At 39.6% G+C, this 25,140-nt stretch overlaps 1 protein-coding gene across 1 annotated transcript in view; it reads right to left on the reverse strand.

The window, feature by feature from the left end:
- The window catches only part of LOC147887079 (agamous-like MADS-box protein AGL11), a 176,550-nt gene that overhangs the window by 144,701 nt on the left and 6,709 nt on the right, over positions 1-25,140 (reverse strand). The window contains exon 2 of the mRNA XM_087394183.1: positions 23,692-23,770. Coding sequence (XP_087250309.1) covers positions 23,692-23,770 — 79 coding nt within the window. The remainder of the gene's footprint in view (positions 1-23,691; positions 23,771-25,140) is intronic.

The raw sequence follows: 25,140 nt of genomic DNA on the forward strand, positions 1-25,140 counted from the left end.
CTTTGCTAAAGCCGATGATGCAAGAGGGTGGTTAATCAAAGACAGGGTCAATAATGCTCAAATCAAGGGCATTTAGCTTGAAATACACAAGCATTATTCCAAGCATGTTGAAAATATAAAGGTAAGGATGTGGAATGTAATCCTCATGAAATAGTTATAGATTGGGCCATACTAGTCGATCCCACTCAATGTCCTTCTAAGCAATCATTTGATAGAAGAAAAGTAGATGAGTACAGGTATTATGTTCTTGGTGGATCACATTTAGCCAAAGAAAAGTGGCAAATGCATTTAGAGTATCCCCAAACAATCATTATCATATGATTTGAGCTGCAAAGTATTTGTAGGCTTGACAAATGAGGAAGTCAAGCTTCTTGCATTTGATCATAATAATGATAATGATTACATAAATCTATGAGAAAGCTATGACCATGATACTGCAAGTTTGATTTTATAATAACAAGTTCATAACTACTTGCAATGAAGATCTAAATATTGCAAACTATGAATTATAGTTAGCCAATAGTTTGTTGATGATACGAAGCTTACTCCTCGAAATGATAACTCTTTGATCCTGTCCTTCTTATGGGGAGGCAAATAAGGTCAAAGGAAGATGGCCAAGGTGGAGTGAAAATTTTCACAATGCCAAAAAGTGTAGTAGTTATGGGGATAGTCAATGTAGAGAAATCCTTAGCTAGGTTTATGGGACAATGGTTATTGAGAGCTTATCATAAAATAGATGATATCTAGGCCACTTTGGTTAAGAGAAATATATATAGAGTTCAGCCTTTGAGATGGAAACATTGAAAAATTTATCCCTAGATTTTAGTCATGTTTGGTACAGGAACTTGTACTACCAAGGGATCAAAACTTTGGAAAGGGATGTGGAACTCTTGGGAAGACCTTAGTCCTGACACTCATTGGAAGGTATTTACTAGCAAAACAGATGCATTCTCTAGTAGAGACTCTATCTGGTTCTATGTGCATCTTTAAAGGGAGATGTACAACTAAACACAAAAGGAATCATATTGTGGTAGGAATTATGGAATAGACAGTCTCAAATTGGATAGAGGAGACAGCTTTAAACAATGCTCAAACTTACCCAAATTGCTTTGATTGCTAATACAACAAAGATTATGACTCTGGGATAGAGAAACTCTAGGTTGGGTGGGGGGGAGGCTGCACCAACTCTCATAGAGCTTAGGTGGATGGGACAGAGAAACATCTTTGCAATCCTAGTATATGTCAAATACAAAGAGAAACTGGTGGACCACCTAAACAAAAGGTGGCATAGGAGAGATTCATTGGAGTCTAGAGATTCATGTTTGAAAAAGCCTGGTCAAAGGGTGATACCTAAGAAGTCTTCTTGTCTATTGTGGCTGACCATGGATAAAGTAGTTTGGAAAGCTAGTAAGGATAGGTCCATTAGACTCGGGGATGGGAGGAGTAAAAAGTGCTCAAAGGCTCAATAAGACCTCCCTCATCCCCTTTATGAACTATCTTTGCATGTTTGGAACATAATCAAGACTCATGTTTTCCCATTAAAATTTCCCTTTAGTTATGCCTATATTTTTTTCAGAGACATGCCTAACCAGTTTAAAGGAGATTGAATTTGATCAAGTCCCACGCTCTATTGAATATTTGTTTGCAAAGAAAATTGAATCTCTTTTGAGACGATTTTGTGGATGTAGTTCAACTCTTTCTAACATAGTAGATTCTTATAGGCTCGTGGCTACAGTTTAGAGAACTACTTGAAAAAGAAGATTTTCTCGGCTAGGAAACAAATAGATTTGACAACCCATACTTGAAACTAATTCTCTTCTTGACAATATGGACCAACAACACCCACTCTAGCTCAAGACAAGTTTCCTCCCCCACGATGGTACATCCTCAAGTGTTCCCTCATGCTTCTACTCATTTTGCTTTAGCAATGCTTCCCTAGACCTTACCAGTTAATTACTTAAAGTCTTCTCCAACTACTTGTGCTCCCTGATTCCAGGTTCTAGTTAGTCCCCATACTCCTAGGGCACACGAGGTTCCTGCTGAAGTCACCTAGACTCCTCAAAGTGCTTACACCATTATTTCAAGTCGGCCAGCAGCTCCTAACTATGTTACAAGAGCTAGTTCTCAAAAGGTGCTTGCACCTCCCCTTCCTAATACAATTGTACTCAAAGTTGTTCTAGTACTAGGAGTGGTACCCAAGGTAGAAGAAGAATAGAGTGGACCCCTTCATGTTTTTGAGTTTTGAATGTATGGATAGGAGGCCACCAAGCTCTTTTTAAGACATTATTTGTATCTCCCCAATAGTAGGGAAATTGATATATGAATATAAACCCAAAATTTTCACCCAAAAAACATTTCTTGAAGGCTTTCCCTAAGACAAGAAAAGGCAACTTGCACTAAGATCTTGGAGATATAGCTTGATTAGAGTATAACTCTATTACCAAGGATCCCATGGAATCTTGCATAGATGGATCCTCCCACACAAATGAAAGTGGTGGTACTCACAGAGGCACACATGGAACTTCACTGGAGAACTTATGGCAAGGATAAGTCTCCAAGCAAGTTATATTCTATTCAAAGACCCCACACTCGATGGAGGGCCTTCAAGGGATAACCTATGGCAAGGATAGTTATCCAAGAGAGTTACGGTGGAGCATCATATTCGAAGACCCCACACTCAATGTGTAAAATGCAACGTATGCTAAATCATGGGAGGCTCTCTATTAGAGTATCACATGACGCTAAAGATGACTACCCTATGGGAAGAATTTCAATGTTAGGGTCTCAATTTATGAAAATTTTAAAACAATCTACACAATGTGCCCTAAATATGTACATAATCTTTGAAAGAAACTATACAACTAAGTGAAAAGAAGCTAAGGCATTGTGGGACAACTTGGCTCAAAGAACATCCAAGTTCATCTATGAAAATATCATTTGTAGTTATGAGTATCCAATTGATTTCATCAATGACCAAGGCACACCTTTCATGAACAATGCCTTCAATAAGCTCATGAATTCATGATGATTCACTAGTGGCAACCACTTATTACCCAAGGTGCAATGGCCAAGCAAAATTCAAAGACAAATATCTGAACTCCATCCTCACTAAAATTGTGAGCAAGCACCAACAAGACTAGGATGTCAAGCCAAACGTCATCCTATGGATGTATCAGATTGCCTAGAAAGTAACAACAAGTCTATCCTTGTTCAACATGGCTTATGGGCTAGAAGCATTTTTAACCTTCAGCTTCTTAGTGGTGGCCAAGCATCACATTAGAGAATAGGAAGCCATCAACAAATGAATCCAACAATAAGTGGAGCTAGATGAACTGTAAGTTTGAGAAATGTTTCTAATAGGAAATCCAAAAGTGCAAAAAATCATGGCATGATAGACACATTATTTCTTGACATTTTTGTGACTCTGACTCAGCCTAATTTGACTCTTGGAGATGTAGATGGTGATGTGGACAGGAAGAAGGATTCACTTTGGAAATTTAACCATGAGGGGGAAACTCCTAGCTTATGCCTTCATGCTTGAGAATGTGAGTGGAATGTTATGCATGTGTTGACCAGTGGACTCTAAAAATAAAATATTCCCTAATCACCTACAGCATGCTGACTTTATGTAGACTATTGACAAGGACCTTATGGAGGTTAAAATTTGAGTATGAGACTATTTGTAGGTGTCTAATGAGATGCCTACGTATGACACTCACCTAGACCTAAATAGTGATGACTTAGAGTGCAGGTGAGTGGCAATGGGGTGAAAATCTTCAAGAATGTTGTAGAGTGGCATACCTCGTTGCCATTAAAGATGTGAAGCTGGAGTTGGTTAGTTGCACATCTATCATCTGTGGGAAGGGTCAGGCCTTTGAAACCCAACATGATTTACGTTATCACTTGGCCCATGATTTGCACATTCTTTGCTTCTCCTTAGAGTGGTTCTTAGGCAAGACATATTGTCGGGAGGTGGATAAGAAGACAAGATCTTGCAGAGATCTTGCAATACTTGTGACGGCTGCCCTAGGCTCTTCCTCCTCTAGACTTGCTTTATATGCTATTATTCTAATTATAGTGGGCCCTTTGAGAAGAAGGGATGTGTAGTATCCTGAAGGACCAAGAGAGTTGGCAACAAAGATGACAAAATATGAAGAGGAGAGAGGAGAATGAGGAGAGAGAGCACAACTAGAGAGCACACCACAAATGACTAACTGTACACTAGATTTACTTGAAAATATAGAATATATATAAACTCATTTAGGTTTAGGATTAGGACATCTAACTCTTTTCTTTATAGCACTCTATATGTGTTAGTGCTATGCACATGTGATCACATGATGTTGAATGTGATCTCTTAACACCTTCCCTCAAGATCAACAACATGTCTTTCCTCAAGATGATGATTCTAGGGGATTGAAGAATTTACGTTGTCACTTGGTTCGTGATTTGCACATTCTTTGCTTCTCCTTAGAGTGGTTCTTAGGTAAGGCATATTGTCGGGAGGTGGATAAGAAGACAAGATCTTGCAGAGATCTTGCAATACTTATGGCGGCGGCTGCCCTAGGCTCTTCCTCCTCTAGACTTTCTTTATATGCTATTATTCTAATTATAATGGGCCCTTTGAGAAGAAGGAACTTGTAGTATCCTTAGGGACCAAGAGAGTTGGCAACAAGGATGACAAAATATGAAGAGGGAAGAGGAGAAGAGTGGAGATGAGGAGAGAGAGCACAACTAGAGAGCACACCATAAATGACTAACTATACACTAAATTTAGTTGAAAATATAGAATATGTGCAAACCCATTTAGATTTAGGATTAGGACATCTAACTCTTTTCTTTATAGCACTCTATCTGTGTTAGTGCTATGCACATATGATCACATGATGTTGAACATGATCTCTCAACACCTTCCCTCAAGATCAACAGCATGCCTTCCCTCAAGATGATGATTCTGGGGAATTGAAGAAGGACTGAACATTACATTCCATCACACTCCTTTAATAGGAATTTCCTTCCTCTGCATCAAACCAAGAGCTTATCAATGTTTCTCGAAAAGGATCTCTATCGAGTGGTTTGGTAAAGATATCTGCAAACATTCTCTTTGCTATCACAATGTTGCAATGTGATGTTACCAAGTAACACTCTTTCTCTAATGAAGTGCTCTCTGACATCAATGTGCTTTGTCCTGGAGTGATATACTGGATTCTTGACCAACACTTGAGCCGATTGATTATCATAACATGCTGCTATTGGCTTTGACTCATCAAAGTAATCTATTTTTGATAGTCTTCTGAGCCATATAGCCTCATATGCACCCATCAAAGTAATCTGTTTTTGATAGTCTTCTGAGCCATATAGCCTCATATGCACCTGTACTAAGTGCTCTATATTCTGCTTCAATCGAAGATAAAGAAACAGTTGGCTTTTGTTTGACAATCATGATATAGCACCTTGGCCAAGGAAAAATGCATATCCCTATGTCGATCTCCTGCTCTCATGATCTGAACATAGTCACTGTCATAGTATCCATGCAACCGTGGATAGCTTTCTCTATATTCTATCCCAAAATATCTTTTATCTATGATGTATCTCAATATTCTTTTGAGTGCATTCCACTAAGACCGTTTTGGATTTGCCATAAACTGTGCTAGTGAACTTACTGTATAATAAATATCTTACTGTGTGATAGTCAGATATATAAGAAATCCAATGAGCTGCTTGTAATACCTATCATTGACTATAGGCTTCTCTAAATCTTTAGTAAGTTTCAAACTCTGTTCTATAGGAGTGGCTGCAATCTTGCAATCTACCATATCAAACTTCTTCAGGAGACTGTCAACATATTTGAGCTGACTCATAAAGATGCTGTCTGAATCTCTGTAGAACTCAATACCAAGACAATAGTGCATAAGTCCAAGATCTTTCATGTCGAACTCTGCAGATAAGTCTTGTTTCAGCTTTTTGATAAAGTTATCCTTGCTTCCTATCAGATCATCTACGTACAAAAGTGCAATAGTAATGTCTTTCCCTTGAACTGTGTAGTATCTGACCGTGTGATAGTCGGATATATAAGAGATCCAATGAGCTTCTTGTAATACCTATCATTGACTATAGGCTTTTCTGAATCTTTAAACTTTGTTCTATAGGAGTGGCTAAAATCTTGCAATCTACAATATGAAACTTCTTCAGGATACTGTCAACATATTTGAGCTGACTCATAACGATGCTGTCTAAATCTCTCATAAAGGTACTGTCTTGTTTCAGCTTTTTGATGAAGTTATCCTTGCTTCCTATTAGATCATCTATGTACAAAAGTGCAATAGTAATGTCTTTCCCTTGAACTTTGTAGTATCTGACCATGTGATAGTCAGATATATAAGAGATCCAATGAGCTGCTTGTAATACCTATCATTGACTATAGGCTTTTCTGAATCTTTAGTAAGTTTCAAACTCTATTCTATAGAAGTGGTTGCAATCTTGCAATCTACAATATGAAACTTCTTCAGGAGACTGTCAACAGAGACTGTCAACATATTTGAGTTGACTCATAAAGGTGTTGTCTAAATCTCTCTAGAACTCAATACTAAGACAATAGTGCATAAGTCAAAGATCTTTCATGTCGAACTCTATAGATAAGTCTTTTTCAGCTTTTTGATTAAGTTATTCTTGCTTCCTATCAGATCATCTACGTACAAAAGTGCAATAGTAATGTCTTTCCCTTGAACTTTGTAGTAGAGAGTATGATATGTATTGAATTTCATGTATCCCAAATCATCAAAATACTTTTCAATTCTATTGTACCAACTTCTATGTGGTTGCTTTAAGCCATAGAGACTTTTCTTAAGATGGCAAACCTTATTCTCATTTCCTGGTTCAACATAACCTGTTGATTGTTGTTGACTCATAAAGGTGCTATCTAAATCTCTCTAGAACTCAATACCAAGACAATAGTGCATAAGTCTAAGATCTTTCATGTCGAACTCTACAAATAAGTCTTGTTTCAGCTTTTTGATAAAGTTATTCTTGCTTTCTATTAGATCATCTACGTACAAAAGCGCAATAGTAATGTCTTTCCCTTGAACTTTATAGTAGAGAGTATAATCTGTATTGGATTTCATGTATCCCAAATCATCAAAATACTTTTCAATTCTATTGTACCAACTTCTATGTGGTTGCCTTAAGCCATAGAAACTTTTCTTAAGATGGCAAACCTTATTCTTATTTCATGGTTCAACATAACCTGCTGATTGTTGCATATAGACTTCCTCGTCTATATTGGATTTCATGTATCCCAAATCATCAAAATACTTTTCAATTCTATTGTACCAACTTCTATGTGGTTGCTTTAAGCCATAGATACTTTTCTTAAGATGGCAAACCTTATTCTCATTTCTTGGTTCAACATAACCTGCTGATTGTTGCATGTAGACTTCCTCGTCTAGGTAACCATTGAGAAATGCATTCTTGACATCAAGCTGGTATACATTCCATTTGCTGAGTATTGCTAGCGATATCAAGAACTGTATGAAATCCATATTAGCTACTGATGCATAAGTTCATCTGCATAAGTTCATCATAGGCATAAGTTCATCATAGGCTTGACCATATTACTGTGCAAATCCTTTTACAACTAGTCTGGCTTTATGTCTTTGAATACTTCCATCTAGACTGTACTTCACTTCGTATCCAATTTGTTTGGTATGGCCTTCTTTCTTGATGGAAGGTCACATAATTACCAAGTATTATTCATGTACAAAGCATCTATTTCTTCATTTATAGCATGCAGCTTGTCATTTTGGCTTGTCTACTGCATCTTCGAACTACACTGACTCTTTTATAGCCATGATGGTAGTTATAAGAGCACAGTTGGTGGTTTCAATCTCAATTGCTTTGCCTTTTTGAGCATATGTCAATCTGACTAGAGATCTGCTTTCCCTAGTAGACTATTTGAACTGATATAGTTCTAATTGAGTGGCTTGTCTACTGCATCTTTAAACTACACTGACTCTTTTATAGCAGCTTGTCATTCTGGCTTGTCTACTGCATCTTTGAACTACACTGACTCTTTTATAGCCATGATGGTAGTTATAAGAGCATAGTTGGTGGTTTTAATCTGAATTGCTTTGCCTTTTTGAGCATATGTCAATCTGACTGGAGATCTGCTTTCCCTAGTAGACTATTTGAGCTGATATAGTTCTAATTGAGCTGGCTTGTCTACTGCATCTTCAAACTACACTGACTCTTTTATAGCCATCATGGTAGTCATAAGAGCATAATTGGTGGTTTCAGTCTGAATCGCTTTGCCTTTTTGAGCATATGTCAATCTAACTGGAGATTTGCTTTCCCTAGTAGACTATTTGAGCTGATATAGTTCTAATTGGGATATTTGTGGTAGTTCTTACTCTTCTTCATCAACCTTTTCTATAGATGACTGAGTAATCGGTGAGTTTATCTCCTGTGTGTTTGAGGTTTTTTCATTCTAATTCCTCATCAAAGATTACATCTCTGGAGATAATGACCTTTCGATGGGATCATACAACTTGTATGCTTTGCTTTCTTTACTGTAGCCAACCATAATGCATTTACTGACTCTTTTATAGCCATGATGGTAGTCATAAGAGCATAGTTGGTGGTTTCAATCTGAATTGCTTTGCCTTTTTGAGCATATGTCAATCTAACTGGAGATCTACTTTCCTTAGTAGACTATTTGAGCTGATATAGTTCTAATTGGGATATTTGTGGTAGTTCTTGCTCTTCTTCATCAACCTTTTCTATAGATGACTGAGTAATCGGTGAGTTTATCTTCTGTATGTTTGAGGTTTTTTTCATTCCAATTCCTCATCAAATATTATATCTCTGAAGATAATGACCTTGCACTCGATGGGATCATACAACTTGTATGCTTTGCTTTCTTCACTATAGCCAACCATAATGCATTTACATGACTTCACATCCAATTTCCTGCGATGATCATGAGATACCTAATGTGTGGAGATACCCAATGTGTGGCTTATGTCCAGTGAATGCTTCATAAGATGTCATACCTTGTATCGATTCGGTCGAAAGCTAATTAAGCAAATAGTTTGCAATGGATATTGCTTCTGCCCAATACTGATTCGAAAGATACTTCTCACTAAGCATTTCTCTAGCACTATCTGCTAAAGTACCATTATTCCTTTCAGCTCTTGCATTCTACTGAGGAGTATCTGCACAAGTAAATTATCTTCGAATGCCATGTCTTCTATAGAAGTTCATGAATGATGAAGATATGTATTTGCCACCTCTATCTGATCTCATGACTTTGATCTTTCTGCTTATCTAGTTTTCTACCATGGCTTTGAATTCATAAAATATGAAACACTTCAGATTTCTCTTTCAGAAAGTAGACCCAACAATATCTACTATAGTCTTCTGAGAAGTTCATGAATGCTGAAGATATGTATTTACCACCTCTATCTGATCTCATGACTTTGATCTTTTTGCTTGTCTAGTTTTCTACCATGGCTTTGAATTCATAAAATATAAAATACTTCAGATTTCTCTTTTAGAAAGTAGACCCAACAACATCTACTATAGTCTTCTGCAGAAGTTCATGAATGCTGAAGATATGTATTTACCACCTCTATCTGATCTCTTGACTTTGATCTTTCTGCTTGTCTAGTTTTCTACCTTGGCTTTGAATTCATAAAATATGAAACACTTTAGATTTCTCTTTCAAAAAGTAGATCCAACAATATCTACTATAGTCGTTGATAAAAGTCAAGTAGTAAAGTGAACCATCGATGTTGTGGGTCTGACATAACCCCAAACATATGTATGTATCAAATCAAGAATACCTCCTACTCAAGAGATGCTTCTATCAAAGTTGATTTACTTTTGTTTGCCGAAGTATCATGCTTCACAAACTTTTTCAAGAAACTGTAGCTTAAGAATCCCAATTACCATATTCTGATTCCTGAGATCTAGCAAGCTCTTGAAATTGACATAACCATATCTCTTGTGCCATTTTGTGGATAGTGGCATCTGTTGTAGTTGAGATGACATGACATGCATATCTGGTATTGTAGCTAGCATTATGTACAAGCATCCTTCCTTGAATCATTTTCCTACTAGCTGAAATCTTATGGATTTGTCTTTGATAGTGCATTCATCTCCATCGAATATGACTCGATAGTTGTGTTCCATCATTTGACCTATTGACAAGAGGTTCTTGCTGAGCTTCGCTTGTGCCATTTTGCAGATGGTGGCATCTGTTGCAGTTGAGATGACATGACATGCATATCTGGTATTGTAGCTAGCATTATGTACGAGCGTCCTTCCTTGAATCATTTTCCTACTAGCTGAAATCTTCTGGATTTGTCTTTGATAGTGCATTCATCTCCGTTGAATATGACTCGATAGTTGTGTTTCATCATTTGATCTATTGACAAGAGGTTCTTGTTGAGCTTCGGAACATAGAGTACATCTTTCACTAATCCTTTCGTACGAGTGAAATTGTTCATAGGAATAATGCATGTCCCTTGAATTGGGTTTGGTGTATTATCTGCTCTGTAAATGACATTTTTTTGGGAAATCAACTTGGTGGACATTCTAGTCACAGTCATTTTGCAAACAAACATGGGAATATGCTTCTTATAAACAAGGAAATGCAGAAGACTGATACAGTGTACCTAGATACTAATTGCAATCCAAAAGAGGATTTAAGCTATCAAGTCGACCAAGTAAATCAGGATTCTCAGACACTAATTGCAATCCAAAAGAGGATTTAAGCTATCAAGTCGACTAAGCAAATCAGGATTCTTGGTATATTGACAGCGGTGCATCATCTCATATGACAAATCATCAGGAATGGTTCACAGAGATGAAACTATTAGAAGGTTCTTCCGTGAAAATTCCCTCAATTTCTACTGGATTGACTACCTTGATCGTACTACTTCTTACGACAATCTCTTTCGTAGTGTTCAAACTTATGACACTGGCTGCACTAGATATTTGACACGGTGCATTCTCTCATCCTTGGAATCTTCTTCGGTTGGAATGATTTCCTCTTTGTTGATTCTGATGTTGATGATGCTAATTCTCACTTTGTTGATGACTTTATTGCTGATAATGGCCACTTCTCTGGAATGATCTACCTCTATCTCTGCTTCTATCTGAAGCTATGAATTCTTAATCATTAGAATGACCTTTGTGTGTATGAATGGCCTGAGTCCTAAGATCTTCACCAAGTAAGACTGACTGAAGTTATTCGAGTGTCAAAATTTACCATTAAATGACAATACTCTGGACTATATTCTTGTATCCCTCTCCTAGTTTAGTTAGGATGACTTGAACCATTTCTATGAGATTCATAGTCCCTCCTGCTGCTGCGAGCTGATTGTTATAGTCTTTATTCCGGAGTGCATAAGCCTGACCAGTTTCACTGCTGTTGTAAAAACTCTAGTTGATTTGGTTTCTCAGTGTGAGAAGCTTGGAAGTATTCTTGGACTCGTAGAGCTGCAAACATATCCCATGCTTCTTTTGATGTCTTGACGGTGTCTCAATGGTGTTGAGCTGTCCTAACATGACATCTTGCATATTTTGCTTGATCAGATGATTTGCATACTTATCGTTTTTATTCCATTCTTCCTGTGCTCGATGGATCAAGAGATACAGGTTGATCTAGGTAAAGGGATAAAAAAAGGGTGCAAAGTGCTCAATGATGATGTATCAATCAAGATCACATGCAGTGATGATGTGATACTATGCTTAGCAAGAGTTGTGCCAACAGAGCACTGAGGTGATGTGGCAATCAGATGCACATAATGTGCCTGTGGAGCACTGTGTATGCTTGCAGGTCACTGTGCTTGACAGGGGGCAAAGGTAGTACTGAGGTGACAGTTGATGTACCGTGATGATGATGTGGCACTTGTGACGTGATGATGTGGCACTTGTCACTTGTCAAGATGAGAGGGCAACTTGAGTGTACATCTGCCATGTGGTAGATAGATGACCTTACCCTCCTGTATGGTGACCAAACCGAATGACAATTTGATACCACATATCGATTTGGTTAACCAACCTTGTTTGCTCTCACCCACCTTATCTAGAAGATTGGCCCAGGGTTTAATTAACCCGAGTTAGTTCAACCATTGTATCAACCACAATTAGGTTTAACCCACACTATCTACTTGCTGACTAGGATTAACTATACTTGGGGTAGGTTAAGCCTTCTCTGCCACGTGTCTTTTTCTAAGGTCCAAAGACCTTGTGAAGGCTTGAGCGATGGCATTCTGAATAGGCGGTGGTCGAGAGAGGAGCACGCAAGGCCATTGAAGGAGGCGACTCAAAGAAGAAGCTGCATGCTCTTTAAGTCTATGAATCCATGCTCTTTGGAGCTTACAACTGATTACCTTGCTACTAGTCATGGTCATTGAGAGAAGTATGCAATTTGCTGGGTGTGTAGGAGGTCATAGTTAGAGGCGGCTCGTTGGCCCGTTATAGAGGGTCATGGTGGTTGGCATTGGCAGGCATTAGGAAAAAAGGGAGCTCATTTTTTAGCCTTTTAGGGTTTAAAAAAATAGGCTCTCGACCAATCAAAAGAGGTCCAACATAATGTTGAAAAAATACCAAAAACCATGTAAAAATATAAAATAAGACATATTCAAAATCTTTTTCTTTTATTATGTGTGACATATGTGATCTTCAAAAGTTGATTTTTTGTATAGTATTTAATCATTCTAACATCCCAACGTGTCTAGAGCGGGCAAAATCCTCAAAACAACCTTGGAGACACCGAAAACGGATGCCCGAAGGCTCCAAAAAAGGCAAAAATGCTTGAAATGGGAGATCTCATATATCGGGCACTTTGATCTCCCATTCTAGGCATTTTTTTCCTTTTTCGGACCTCCGAGCGTCAGTTTTTGATGTCTCTAAGGTCGTTTTAGGGTTTTGACCCGTGCTGGCAATGTTAGAATCATCAAATACTACACAAGAAATCAAGGATCGTATATATGCATTTAATGTAAAGGCTGAGTACTAGACTGATATTTTTTGCAATAAGTATCTGTATTTTATGGCATTTCCCATATTTTGAGTGCAACAAAAATAGGTAAATAGTGAATTTCGTAGAAGGTCCCAAAATGAGTTCCCTTATTTTGTAATGTGGGCTTTGTTGGATTCGTTCGTGTAGGGGGCCCATGAGCCTTAGACGTTGGAGGTGCACAGTTAGAGTCGAGGCTTGTCGGAGCTAGCCCGTGGCTGGAACGGGAGCAAAATCCGTGAAGCAGAAAGTCGGAGCCATTGATGACTGTGGTTGAAGAATCCTCGTGTTGGAGTGCTAGAGATGTAGGGAGACATGAGCTCTTAGATAGCATTATAAGTATGAGTCACGAGAGCTAAGTGTATCTTGGTATAGTCTGTGTGCAAAGCCAAGAGCTAGGAGCGTGTGGCATGGAAGGCCAATGATAGATGGCCGTTGCTTGCAAGATGATGCTACTGGAGGAGCTACCTTGCTGAGGCTTAAAGGTTACTATGCCGGCTTGCAGTATTGTGAGCTGAGAGGTCATGGCTGCTAGCTCATTGCTAGGAAGCTGAATAGCTTGAGTCGTGCTGCTAGAGTCAGGTCTAGATGGAGCTGCCAGTGGTTGCTGCATCTTGATATGCTATAGTCGCTATAGATAGAGTCCACTGCAGAGATAGTCATAGAGTAGGTTGAGTCAAAGGAGTCAACCAATCAATTAAAGGATCTTCTTGTCACTTGGGACAATGAGCCTTCAAGCCTTCTCAAATAGTCGCTGTAGATAGAGTCCACTGCAGAGATAGTCATAGAGTAGGCTGAGTCAAAGGACTCAACCGATCAATTAAAGGATCTCCTTATCACTTGGGACAACCAACCTTCAAGCCTTCTCAGATAGAAGGATATATTGAACCTTGGGACTACGAGAATGAACCTCTCTCCTTGGGAGGGGTCACTATATATAAACCCTCCATATCACGTGTGTTCAAGGCCTTTTTGCAAAATCCCTTATCTATAAAAAAGTTTGAATAAAACTACCCTTTCTCTATACAAATCTATAAGTTTTTTTCAAAATTACTTTAAATATTCCCTTATCTAAATTATTTTTTGCAAAATTTAGGGATTTAAAATAACCTTCTGTTGAACTCACGTGATAGGGTTACATATGATCAGTGAACCCCGTGAGCCTCTCTCTCTCTTCAACACACACACACACACAATGGAAGTAAGTGGATGGAAATGTCTCCCTCAAATGAAATGAATAAAATCTCTCACTGGAAATACTCAAGGGACTCTCCCTCTCTCACGTAATAAGAAACAATCAAGCTCACAATGAACTGAACAAAAATTCTTCATTGAACAAAATTTTATAAAGGAATGAATGGAAATCTTTCATCAACGGAATGAAAGAACTCTCAATCACTCTCGATCTCTCAATCACTCTCATAAGAATGGCGCCTCAGCGGAAGGCAGAACCATGCTTTGATACCAACACAAAATATGAAGAGGAGAGAGGAGAAGAGTGGAGATGAGGAGAGAGGACACAACTAGAGAGCACACCACAAATGGCTAGCTATACACTAAATTTAGTTGAAAATATAGAACACATACAAACCCATTTAGGGTTAGGGCATGTAGCCATTTCCTTTATAGAACTATATGTGTTAGTACTATGCACATATGATCACATGATGATCGTGATCTCTCAACAAAGGAAACTGTTGCAACCACCGAGGTCAACTTGTTACTCTTAGGCCACCGCTTGTCAAAGTTGCCATTGGTTTGCACCAATCAATACGGCAATTACACGAGATAACACCAAGTCCTACCCAAGACAGTGGGGAGACAGTGGACATAATGGAAAACTAGTATCAACTATATAATTATTCACAGTTAATTTAATGTTAACCTAATCCATAACTTACATTGTTTGTCTGCTTATATCTAATGGTAGTAGGTGAGGGGTGAGAGTTACCTCCCTAATTAGTCCCATACCTCTTGAGCCAAGAAATTGTGATGAGACCCCAAATCCACCAACACGAGTTATGGTGCTTACTAGACTAGATCCATAACTTACATCGTTTGTCTGCTCATATCTAATGGTAGTAGGTGAGGGGTGAGAGTTACCTCCCGTAATCATTCCCATACCTCTTGAGCCAAGAAATTGTGACGAGACCCCAAATCCACCAACGCATGAGTTAAGGTGCTTACTATACTAGATCCCTACAGCTGCATACACAACTTGGTCGGATCTATTGTTATTTCATCAAAATATTGTAATCTTCAAGGGTGGCCTTATAAATTGTCATGATTAGCCTTGGGAGAAGCTTGGCATTTCTTCCCTTACCCTCCTCTTGGACTTGTCTCTTCATACGCACAAGTTGCTTCTTCTGCTCCTTTTCATGATGGATGGCATGGAGGGTTTGTTGAGTTAGGGTGCCAAGTGTTTAAAGCTTATTGCCATAATTTGATATACTCCTCCAATGAGTGTCACAATTCGACATGTTCCTTGCGGAGTGATCTCCAAATCTCTGAGGACCCATACCATGATAGTTTAAATTTGGTATGATAATGCAAGGTCGCCTGGTACTTATTTTTTAGGTTACAATCAAACCAATGTTTCCCTCATAATTTCTCAACCTTCATACTATATGTGGCCTTCAGTATAGTCTCATCAAGCTTGTTAAGCTCTATAAGCCTTTCATGATTGGCCTCCTTAAATAGTATTTCCATAACTACTACCTATAGGCTAGGTACTACAAACTCCATGGGCATCACGTCTTCTACCCAGAAAACAAAATTGAATGGGGTTAAACTAGTGGCAACCTTGTAAGAGGTATGGTACTCCCACAAGGCCATGATGAGCTTGTGCTCCTAGTCATTTTGGCTAGCCTCTCTTGGCTTGGAAATTTTTCCTAGGGTAATAGGACGAGGTTTTTTTATAAACAATGTTCCCATACCATCATCTTTCTTGGTTTTCTTGTCTTCTCCCCACTTGCTAAAGTCTCGGTAAAGTAGTTAGTTGCAATAGTAATGTAGCGCTCTTGGGTCTCTTTAGCTGCCAAACTTATGGCTCCGATAAAATAAGTATCACACTTTTCAAAGGGTTGATTTGAAAGAATTCCTGGATGCTCTTTGGTAGAAGTCACAACATTTAGCATTCATCTTCGCAAACACAATGATGTAATTTTCCCATGCAGTATAGTTTAACGGTAATCAGTTGATATGGCACTACATCCTCAATGACTTTCTAGTACCTATCCTTGCTAAGGGACTTGTCTTGCAAAAACCCATTGGCCCTCTCCTTGTTAAGGAATTTACCTTACAAAAACCCATTGGTCAAAAAGTGACCAATCTCTTGTGTAAATTTTGGTATTAATCAACAAGGAATAATGCGGCATCAGGGAGAGATCTTAATGTGTGGTAGCATTTACTCTTTAAGGTCCTCACACACTTGGATCTTGCCATTCTTTTTAATCACAATGTCAATAAAAAAGAGAGAAAAAAAACACCCATGCCATATGCTTGATTTTATATATAAAATATACATCAATGAGATTTTGAATCTCTTCTCTGATGATCGAAGCATATTTAGGATTCATTAGGTAAGATCTCTATCAGAGGGGTATCACATATACATCATAGGGATAGAATGCTTTACCACTTCTAGCGGTACTCCTTTCATGTTGGAATAATTCCGCTCAAAGAAAGCATCATATTCTTAAAGGAGTGGAGTTAGGACCTCTTCTTTTTCTTGCAGAGGATCATTAGTGATGTAGACTAGTTTAGGGTCCTCATCTGTTGCTACTAGGGTCACTTGCCAGTTTTGTTCTTCTGCCTTGTTCTAGGAGCATTTTTTGGTCTTGGACCATATAGGACTTAAAAGTTTTTGAGACTTGGCGTAAGTCAATATAATCAACCTCATCATCGTCTGAGTCCTTTTAGGTAGGTTGCATTCCGGCCATGGGGGCCTTCTTGCTTTTAGCTTTAGGAGGCTTAGCATCTTGCGAGGGTTTAGTCTCCTACAGGGTTTAGCATCTTGCAAGGCTCTTATGTGGCTTTAAGGGATCCTATTGGATCCTTAATCTATTTATCTTGGCTCCCTAGTTGGAGAAAAAGGCTTGGTGTGTGGTGGTGGCACCAATGTACATGAGCCAACAAAGGTTGGACTTTACCCTCATTTCTCCTTTTCCTTCCTTATGTGCCTTCCCTTAAACATTGATCATATTTAACGGGAGTATAGTCCCAAGTGCCTTGGGATTGTGAGTGGCCATTTGTGTTTCTCTTTTTTCAAGCACATCTATGGATGCAAGAATATGCATCCAATTATGTGAGAGTTTGAGCTCTGGCAATGGAGCATACCAATGATTATCTTTGTCCTCCCCTAAGTATTTCTCATTGCATGCCTAGAATAAAATTACATATCTCTTATACTTACAAATTTTCAAATAAATGGTTGAGAACCATAGATACATATCAATCCAATCTCTAAATATGTCTAGAACCTTACATGAATATAAAGTGTGACGAGTATAATTTCTCCAGGATTCAGTTCTAATAAACCAAGATTTTTTTCTTTGGAAATCTAATTATCTCACTCTCCTCCTATAATCTAATAAAATGAAAAAAAATCCTCTTGAAAATCCAATTATCTCACTCTCTTGTCGAAATCGTCATTCTCTTGCTTACCCTCATACTCTGATAACTCAATTGTGGTCCACCTTACCCCAAAACATTAGGCGCAAGAGCTATGGATTATAATCGTGCTAAATGAAGAGTGGTTGTTGCTATTGCCTTTTGTAAATAGAAAAATGGTGAATGAAGAGTGGTAGTTGCTATTGCATTTTGTAAATAGAAAAATGTTGGAAAAACTAGAAACTATTACTATTGATAAAAGCCATTCTCCCATTGGCATTATCCATATACCAACATTATTAATACTCTTATCAATGGTAATAGTTGAATAGCCCACCAATATAGGCCCTATTACTTTCAAATGTCATTATTTTATTGTTAGTAATGTGGAATGTAGTGGTAGTATATTTATCTGGTTTATCATATTCTTCTTCTTGATTAGCAATGTAATGTCATTACTCTCACACTATTTGAGATGAAAAATAACATTATAGCCAATCTTTACTTCCAGTCAATACTTACAAACCCTTACCGACTCATGCCAAGTGGTGGAGTCGTGGAACCATCCCAAATTCTCATCCAATCTCCCACGGTGAGTGATTGTAGGAGGACTTCATTCCAAGGGGCAACATATCTAGGATGATCAGGTGGGAGAAATCGATGGTGATTCTCATAGATGACCTTATTCAATGCGTCTGCTCGTGAGGCAACTAGCGAAGGACCACAAACAGGACATGCATAGTAACCCGATGTAGTGAGACCTGAACAATAGATGCAATTAAGAGTTGAAGGCAGGTTTAGGGTGCCACATCCTTTGCCTATTCATAATTAGAAGTGCAATGCTTACCTGAACAGTCGCCATAGCCTGGGAAGTCATGCATCATCTACATCAAGACTGCTTTGTAATTGAAGTCTCGTGACGAGGGAGGCCTGCTCACATCATGCACTTCGATATCTCTCCAAAGTATCTCTAGCTCATCAATCAATGGCTCCAAATAAAAATAAGGGTTTTTTACTTTATGTTTCCCTGGAATTAGAAGGGACAGCATAACATGTCCTTTCTTAATAGCCATAGACTGTGGAAGATTGTAATTCAACAATATCACTGGCCATACACTGTAAGACGTGCTTTCGAGACCAAATGGGTTCACACCGTCCATACCCAATCCAAGTCTCAAGCTCCTAGGTTCTTCCTTGAAGCTTGGCCATGTGTCTTCAATATGCTTCCACGCAGGAGAGTCCGCGGGAGTCCTCCACTTACCATCGGTTGATCGATGGGAGGAATGCCATGACATGAGCTCTGCAATAGATTTGCACTTGAACATATGTTGGATGCGAGGGATTATGAAAAAATGTCGCAGAACCTTATGAGACACATCCAAGATTTTGAAATCTACTCTATATCTTGCCTCTCCACAATTTGGACACTCTCTTGCATCCTTATGTAGTCTACGAAACAAAACGCAATCATTGACACATGCATGGATGCGCTTGTAATCTAATCCTCCAAGAGAGGTCACATGTTGCCTTGCCATATCTTTTGAGGTCGATAGTTTATTCTCCCTTGGAAGCATTTTACACAATAGCTAGCACGTGAAGACCATAAATGAGGAAAAGCATTCTAGTAATTGACCCACTAGCATAATTCACCATGTTTGCAAAATAGACTTTAAAGCTTACTTGAGTAATGCATTCAAACTTGCATTGCTCCATCCATAGATGGTTTGCAAGTTTAGTAACTCAAGGGAGGCACGTAGAACAGAGAATGTGCACCCCTCAAACAGTGGAGTCGATGCTGCAGTAAAAAGATCATCCTGCTCCATGCTATCATCCCTCTCTTAATGGACATATAAATCCCGCACCATATCATCAAACACCTCCTCCTCCACGGCTTCATGAGGTAATGGCAGAGGGCTGCTATCACCATCACTCCATGCATCCATAACGGTCTCTCCTGAAGATCCCACCTCATATCGCTGACGCTTCGCCTCCTCACGACGAGCATAGGACAACATATGCGGGTGTGGCACTACATCCTGTATCAAATTAAAACGGGATCATAACTCAAACATATGAACACCCATAGGTATCTCAATCAACCTTAACTTATAAACCCAACCACATCGATCACATGTTTCCTCGACATCGATCACATATATTTTTTGCTCCAACCACATTTCGCGATGGTAGATACGGAGGGATTCATCCTCAGTGAAGCTACTTGTTGAAGATGAAGACATCCTACAACCAAATAACCCGCCAAATTTGCTCTTCTTCAAATGTTTAATTTTAAACTATGTGGCGCGTCTAAAGGCGCATCTAAAAGCGCGTCCACAGTCGCATCTAAAAGCGCGTCTAAAGGTGCGTCTACTCTGTGTAATTAGACATGCATATAGACGTGCCATTAGAGGCAATTATAGATGCGGCTTTTAAACCTACTTTTAGCGCGCTCGCTTTGCTTTTCTTCACATTACTTATACTTCGCATGGCTTGCTTCCTTCCTTATTAGTAGATCCATAGTTTCGACGCAAGAGGAAGGCTCCCATACTTACTTCCAAGCTTACACTTAAGAGGAAGGCACCCACACTTACTTTCAAGCTTAAAGGAGAGGAGGACGAACAAAGAGGAGAAGCAACTTTGAAAAAGAAGAAGAATCTTCTATACCTCTATCCAAGGTAAGTCTTTTTTGCAATTGATCTTGTTTAAAAGTTTGCTCTCTTTAGATTTGTACTTTCTCGTATCTAAGAAACGCATGATCTGGGTATCAGTGTCACGTTTGTGTGTCAAGCGAAATGTCATTTTCTACTTTTTAGAAATTCCATATGTCAGAACGCGTCTCAGAGCGCGTCTAAAACCACGCCTACAGGCGCATCTAAATGCGCGTCTAGTCTGTTTGTAGATACAAACAGACGCATCTATAGACGCATTGTTATACATGAAAATAGACACGTTAATCAAACGCGTCTATAGATGCGCTCTGATAGTAAGCCTCTCTTCCCTTCCTCTTTCTTCTCAGCTCATCAGTAATAGATTTTTTTTCTTTTTTCCAGTTCAACATGTGGCTAGGAAGCGCTTCCAGCTCAACTGATCCCCGGGATTCTATTTGGAAGGACTTATTTAACCTTTTAGGACACCCTCCTAGTCCTGCGGAGTTATACGAATATATGACAGGTACTCTAAACACTCCCCAAGAGTCGGCACTATAGACTCCAAACCACCCCAGACCGCCTGAGATCACGCCAACAGAGGTATATAACGGGTACTCTAAACACTCCCCAAGAGTCGGCATTACAGACTCCAAACCATCCCACACTGTCTGAGATCACACCAACGAAGTCAGCATAGTCGTCTTATGCCCCTTCTTATGCCCCTTCCCCCATACCGTCTTATGCCCCTTCCCCCATGCTGTCTTATGCCCCTTCTGCCATCCCGTCTTATGCCCCTTTTCCCATGCCGTCATGTGGCCAGGAAGCGCTTCCAGCTCACCTGATCCCTAGGATTCTATTTGGAAGGACTTATATAGCCTTTTAGGACACCCTCCTAGTCCTGCGGAGTTATACAGGTATATGACAGGTACTCTAAACACTCCCCAAGAGTCGGCACTCTAGAGTCCAAACCACCCCACCCTACCTGAGATCACCCCAGTGGAGTCAGCACATCCGTCTTATGCCCCTTCCCCCATACCGTCTTATGCCCCTTCCCCCATACCGTCTTATGCCCCTTCCCCCATCTCGTCTTATGCCCCTTTCCCCATGCCGCCAGGAGGTCCTTTTGTCTCGCAGAGCCGTCAACGTACTCCTGTGGCATCGAGACTCGGTTCTCCAGCTACGAGTGGTCAGCATAGTCCCGTGCAATCTCCAGCTATGAGTGACCAACATACGAGCTCGACACGATACGGTAGCAGGCATAGTAGGAGGGAGAGCAGTGGGGGATGCATGGCACAGTGCTTTGGGAGGGGTGGCGGTGGGAACGATGATGATTCAGATGATTTAGATGTGCCTCCAGGTGATGGTACAATATTCTATGACATCACTCAGACAAGAGGCATCTTGATGGATGCGCGGGGGAAGGACATCATGGCCTTCATGCGCTCTGTAATTACTAACAATTACAGAGATTGCTTTATCCACTTCAAAGACTAGCCAAAGAGATTGGCTAATGAGACCCTCGCTACTGTTCGCTCTAGGTATCCTAACCCCCCCAATCGCCAGTTCACAGATAAATGGACCAAGTCAAAGATTGTTACGATACTTGGCAATAAAAGATCTTCACTTAAGAGGCAGGCACTAGCGGAGCTTGCCAAGCTCGAGGGAGGTTAACCACCAAGAGACCCGCCCCACACCACTCACAAGCATGAGTGGAAGAAAGCAATGAAGTCAGCAAGGAAGGACCCCAGTCTGCAGCACGTGGAGGAATGAAGGATCTAGATGGAGGAATATGGAAGCACGCATTTTGACACTGGGGGTATTAAATCATGGGAGGTTAACCACCAAGAGACCCGCCCCACACCACTCACAAGCATGAGTGGAAGAAAGCAATGAAGTCAGCAAGGGAGGACCCCAGTCTGCAGCACGTGGAGGAATGAAGGATCTAGATGGAGGAATATGGAAGCACGCATTTTGACGCTGGGGGTATTAAATCATGGGAGGCCCAATTTGTAAGCATCGATCTCAAATTATATTGCTTATGTAGTTTATTAGGAGGTTGTTTCTTTGTACTAATCCCTTCGCAAAGTGTGTCATCTTACAGTTTGAGATCGTGGGAAGATACCCTACTCCTGTGGAGACAGCCTACCACCACCACCATCACAGAGGAGATACATGAAGGCACTTCTATGATGACGCATCGATCTCAAATTATATTGCTTATGTAGTTTATTAGGAGGTTGTTTCTTTGTACTAATCACTTCGCAAAGTGTGTCGTCTTACAGCTTGAGATCGTGGGAAGATACCCTACTCCTGTGGAGACAGCCTACCACCACCACCATCACAGAGGAGATACATGAAGGCACTTCTATGATGACGGGTTGATTACTGAGGAGCAGTATACCCGAGCTACTGGAGCGGCCCCCGAGGTATTTGAAAGTAATTAAATAATGCCAAAATTATAAGTAAAGATTTGATTTTTCATACATTTATATATGTTGCCCCTTGTTTATAGGCCCGTGCACAAGACGACGAGGAAGACGAGGAAGACGAAGCAGAAGGGAGTGCAGAAGGGAGCGTAGAAGGGAGTGTGGAAGGCAGTGAGAATTAGTCATAGAAGTAGTGCTAGCTACTCTTTTTTGTACTTAAAGCCACTGGCTTGGCTTCGTGCCTCTTGTATATACACTCCTCTTATTTTTTGTACTTGAAGCCACATGACGTGGCTTAGCTTCCTTATTTTTTGTACTTGAAGCCACATGACGTGGCTTAGCTTCGTCGTGCTATATGTATATACAAGCACTTTTTGAGCTTTCAATTTTATTGCGTTTTGGACTTGTAATGTTTTATTTGGAATTGTAATTAAAATGCGATTGGCTGTAAGGATTGAATTACACAATGTGGATATGGGATTCTTGTAACTATATAGCATACACAACATACACAGCATTCTATAAATTTAAAAAAAAATATTATAAAGCGCGTCTATCAGTGCATCTATAAATGCATCTATATACGCGTCTGTCTGTTCGACAAGCGTTTATATTTGCATCTATAAACACGTTTACAAGCGCATCTATTTAAGCGTCTACGTGCACGTCTATATGCGTGTGTGTCTGATATATAGACGCACTGGTAGATGTAGGTCTCTAAACGTGAAAATAGACGCATAAATAGACGCGCCCGTAAGTTTCAGTAAATGCGTCTGTGCGTGTCTATGGGTGCTTTGTCTTGTTGTGCATGGTCTATTATATGGATAAAATTCATAACTTGAAAGCTCTACAAACATGAAAGAAATCTCATATTTAAATCTAAAACTAGATTTCCTTACATGGTCTATTACATGGAGAAAGCTCTACATTTGTTTTTATTGTATATAATGTATTAAAATCCCAAAAAGTTATTGATTATCACCTCACGCTTGCATGTTTCAGCATCATGGTATTGCATTCCAAGTTCATGCTTTTGATATCGTTCCAATATCTTCCCCATGTTGTGAATACAAAGGATGGAGCTTAGGTGTTGTCCCGCCCCCCCCTTTCCCCCCCCTCTCTCTCTCTCTCACGTTCCCCATGCTATGAAAACAAATAATAAAGCGTAGTTATTATACTCTTCTCTCTCTCTCTCTCTCTCTCTCTCACACACACACACACACACACACACACATATGTGCACATGCATGCACATGTTCCCCTTTCTATGAAAATAAAAAATAGAGCTTGGTTAATGTACTCTCTCTCTCTCTCTCTCTCTCTCTCTCTCTCTCACACACACACACACACATCAAGGATTGCAACTCCATGACCTTTGGTAAATTCCTCAGTGATGATTTTAGTAGCTAAGGGCAAATAAAGGTGTTGGCATGCCCATACACACAAATCGTTTGAGAGAATGGGACTCCATATGGGTAGGTTAAATCCCTCTCTTAATATACCCTTGAGGCCCCTTCTACTTTGCTCACTTACCACAAGGCTACCACATAATTTGAGAGGATCTTATAAACCACACAAAGGCAAGATCTGTTAGCTCTAAGCAAGCTTCCTGTAAAGCTCATCTTTTATAGAGAGAATTGCTTATGGATATATGAATAGGGCTTCATCCAATCCACCAGGCTACACATGGATCCATCTCCCCCACTTTGAGAATATTTTCAATCAAGTAGTTCTCTATTTCCTACATGGGCTATGCATTCAAACTGGATGGAATGCCTAGAGGGGGATGCATTTGCACTCTGTGATCTATGGTACGTTGAATCAAAAAAAAAAATTGCTTCAAATGCCCTATGTACTATGACATCCAAGATCAACATCCTATCTCTTCAAGGATGGGTTTAGACCCCTCTCCAGTGTCCTATCACACCCGAACTAGGGATGTCTAGCAACATTCATTCATCAGGCCATAAGTAGGCTAGAGTTCATGGCTACATTAACCAGGATAGAAAGATACCACCATCAAGATCTCCCTCATCATCCATACACTTTAAACACAAATATGTTGTTTTAGATTATCAACTACCTTCACGAGATCTTCACTAGGCTAGAGTGCATGAATAGGCATGCACGTTTCAACCACCAATATAGGAACCCCTAATTATGCATGCATACACCTCCATGGAGGGATACGTCATCATGGACGGCACATTCTTGCAACCAATAAATATGAGAGCAATGCTTGCATGTTCATTAATCCATCAAAATACATACATACATATGGATAGAAAGATGGATATATAAGTGTGTGTTCGTGCATGTGTGTGTGTGTCTATTTTTATAGAGTAAAACACCAAGCCCAAACCCCACCCGTGAGTCCAAACTAAATTTTCTGAATGTGTAGTTTTGTGTATGCACAATAGTACAGATCTTT

Source organism: Dipteris shenzhenensis, chromosome 23, assembly GCF_047967505.1.
Source record: "Dipteris shenzhenensis isolate YYH24624 ecotype China chromosome 23, Dip_SZ_1.0, whole genome shotgun sequence".
NCBI lineage: Eukaryota > Viridiplantae > Streptophyta > Polypodiopsida > Gleicheniales > Dipteridaceae > Dipteris > Dipteris shenzhenensis.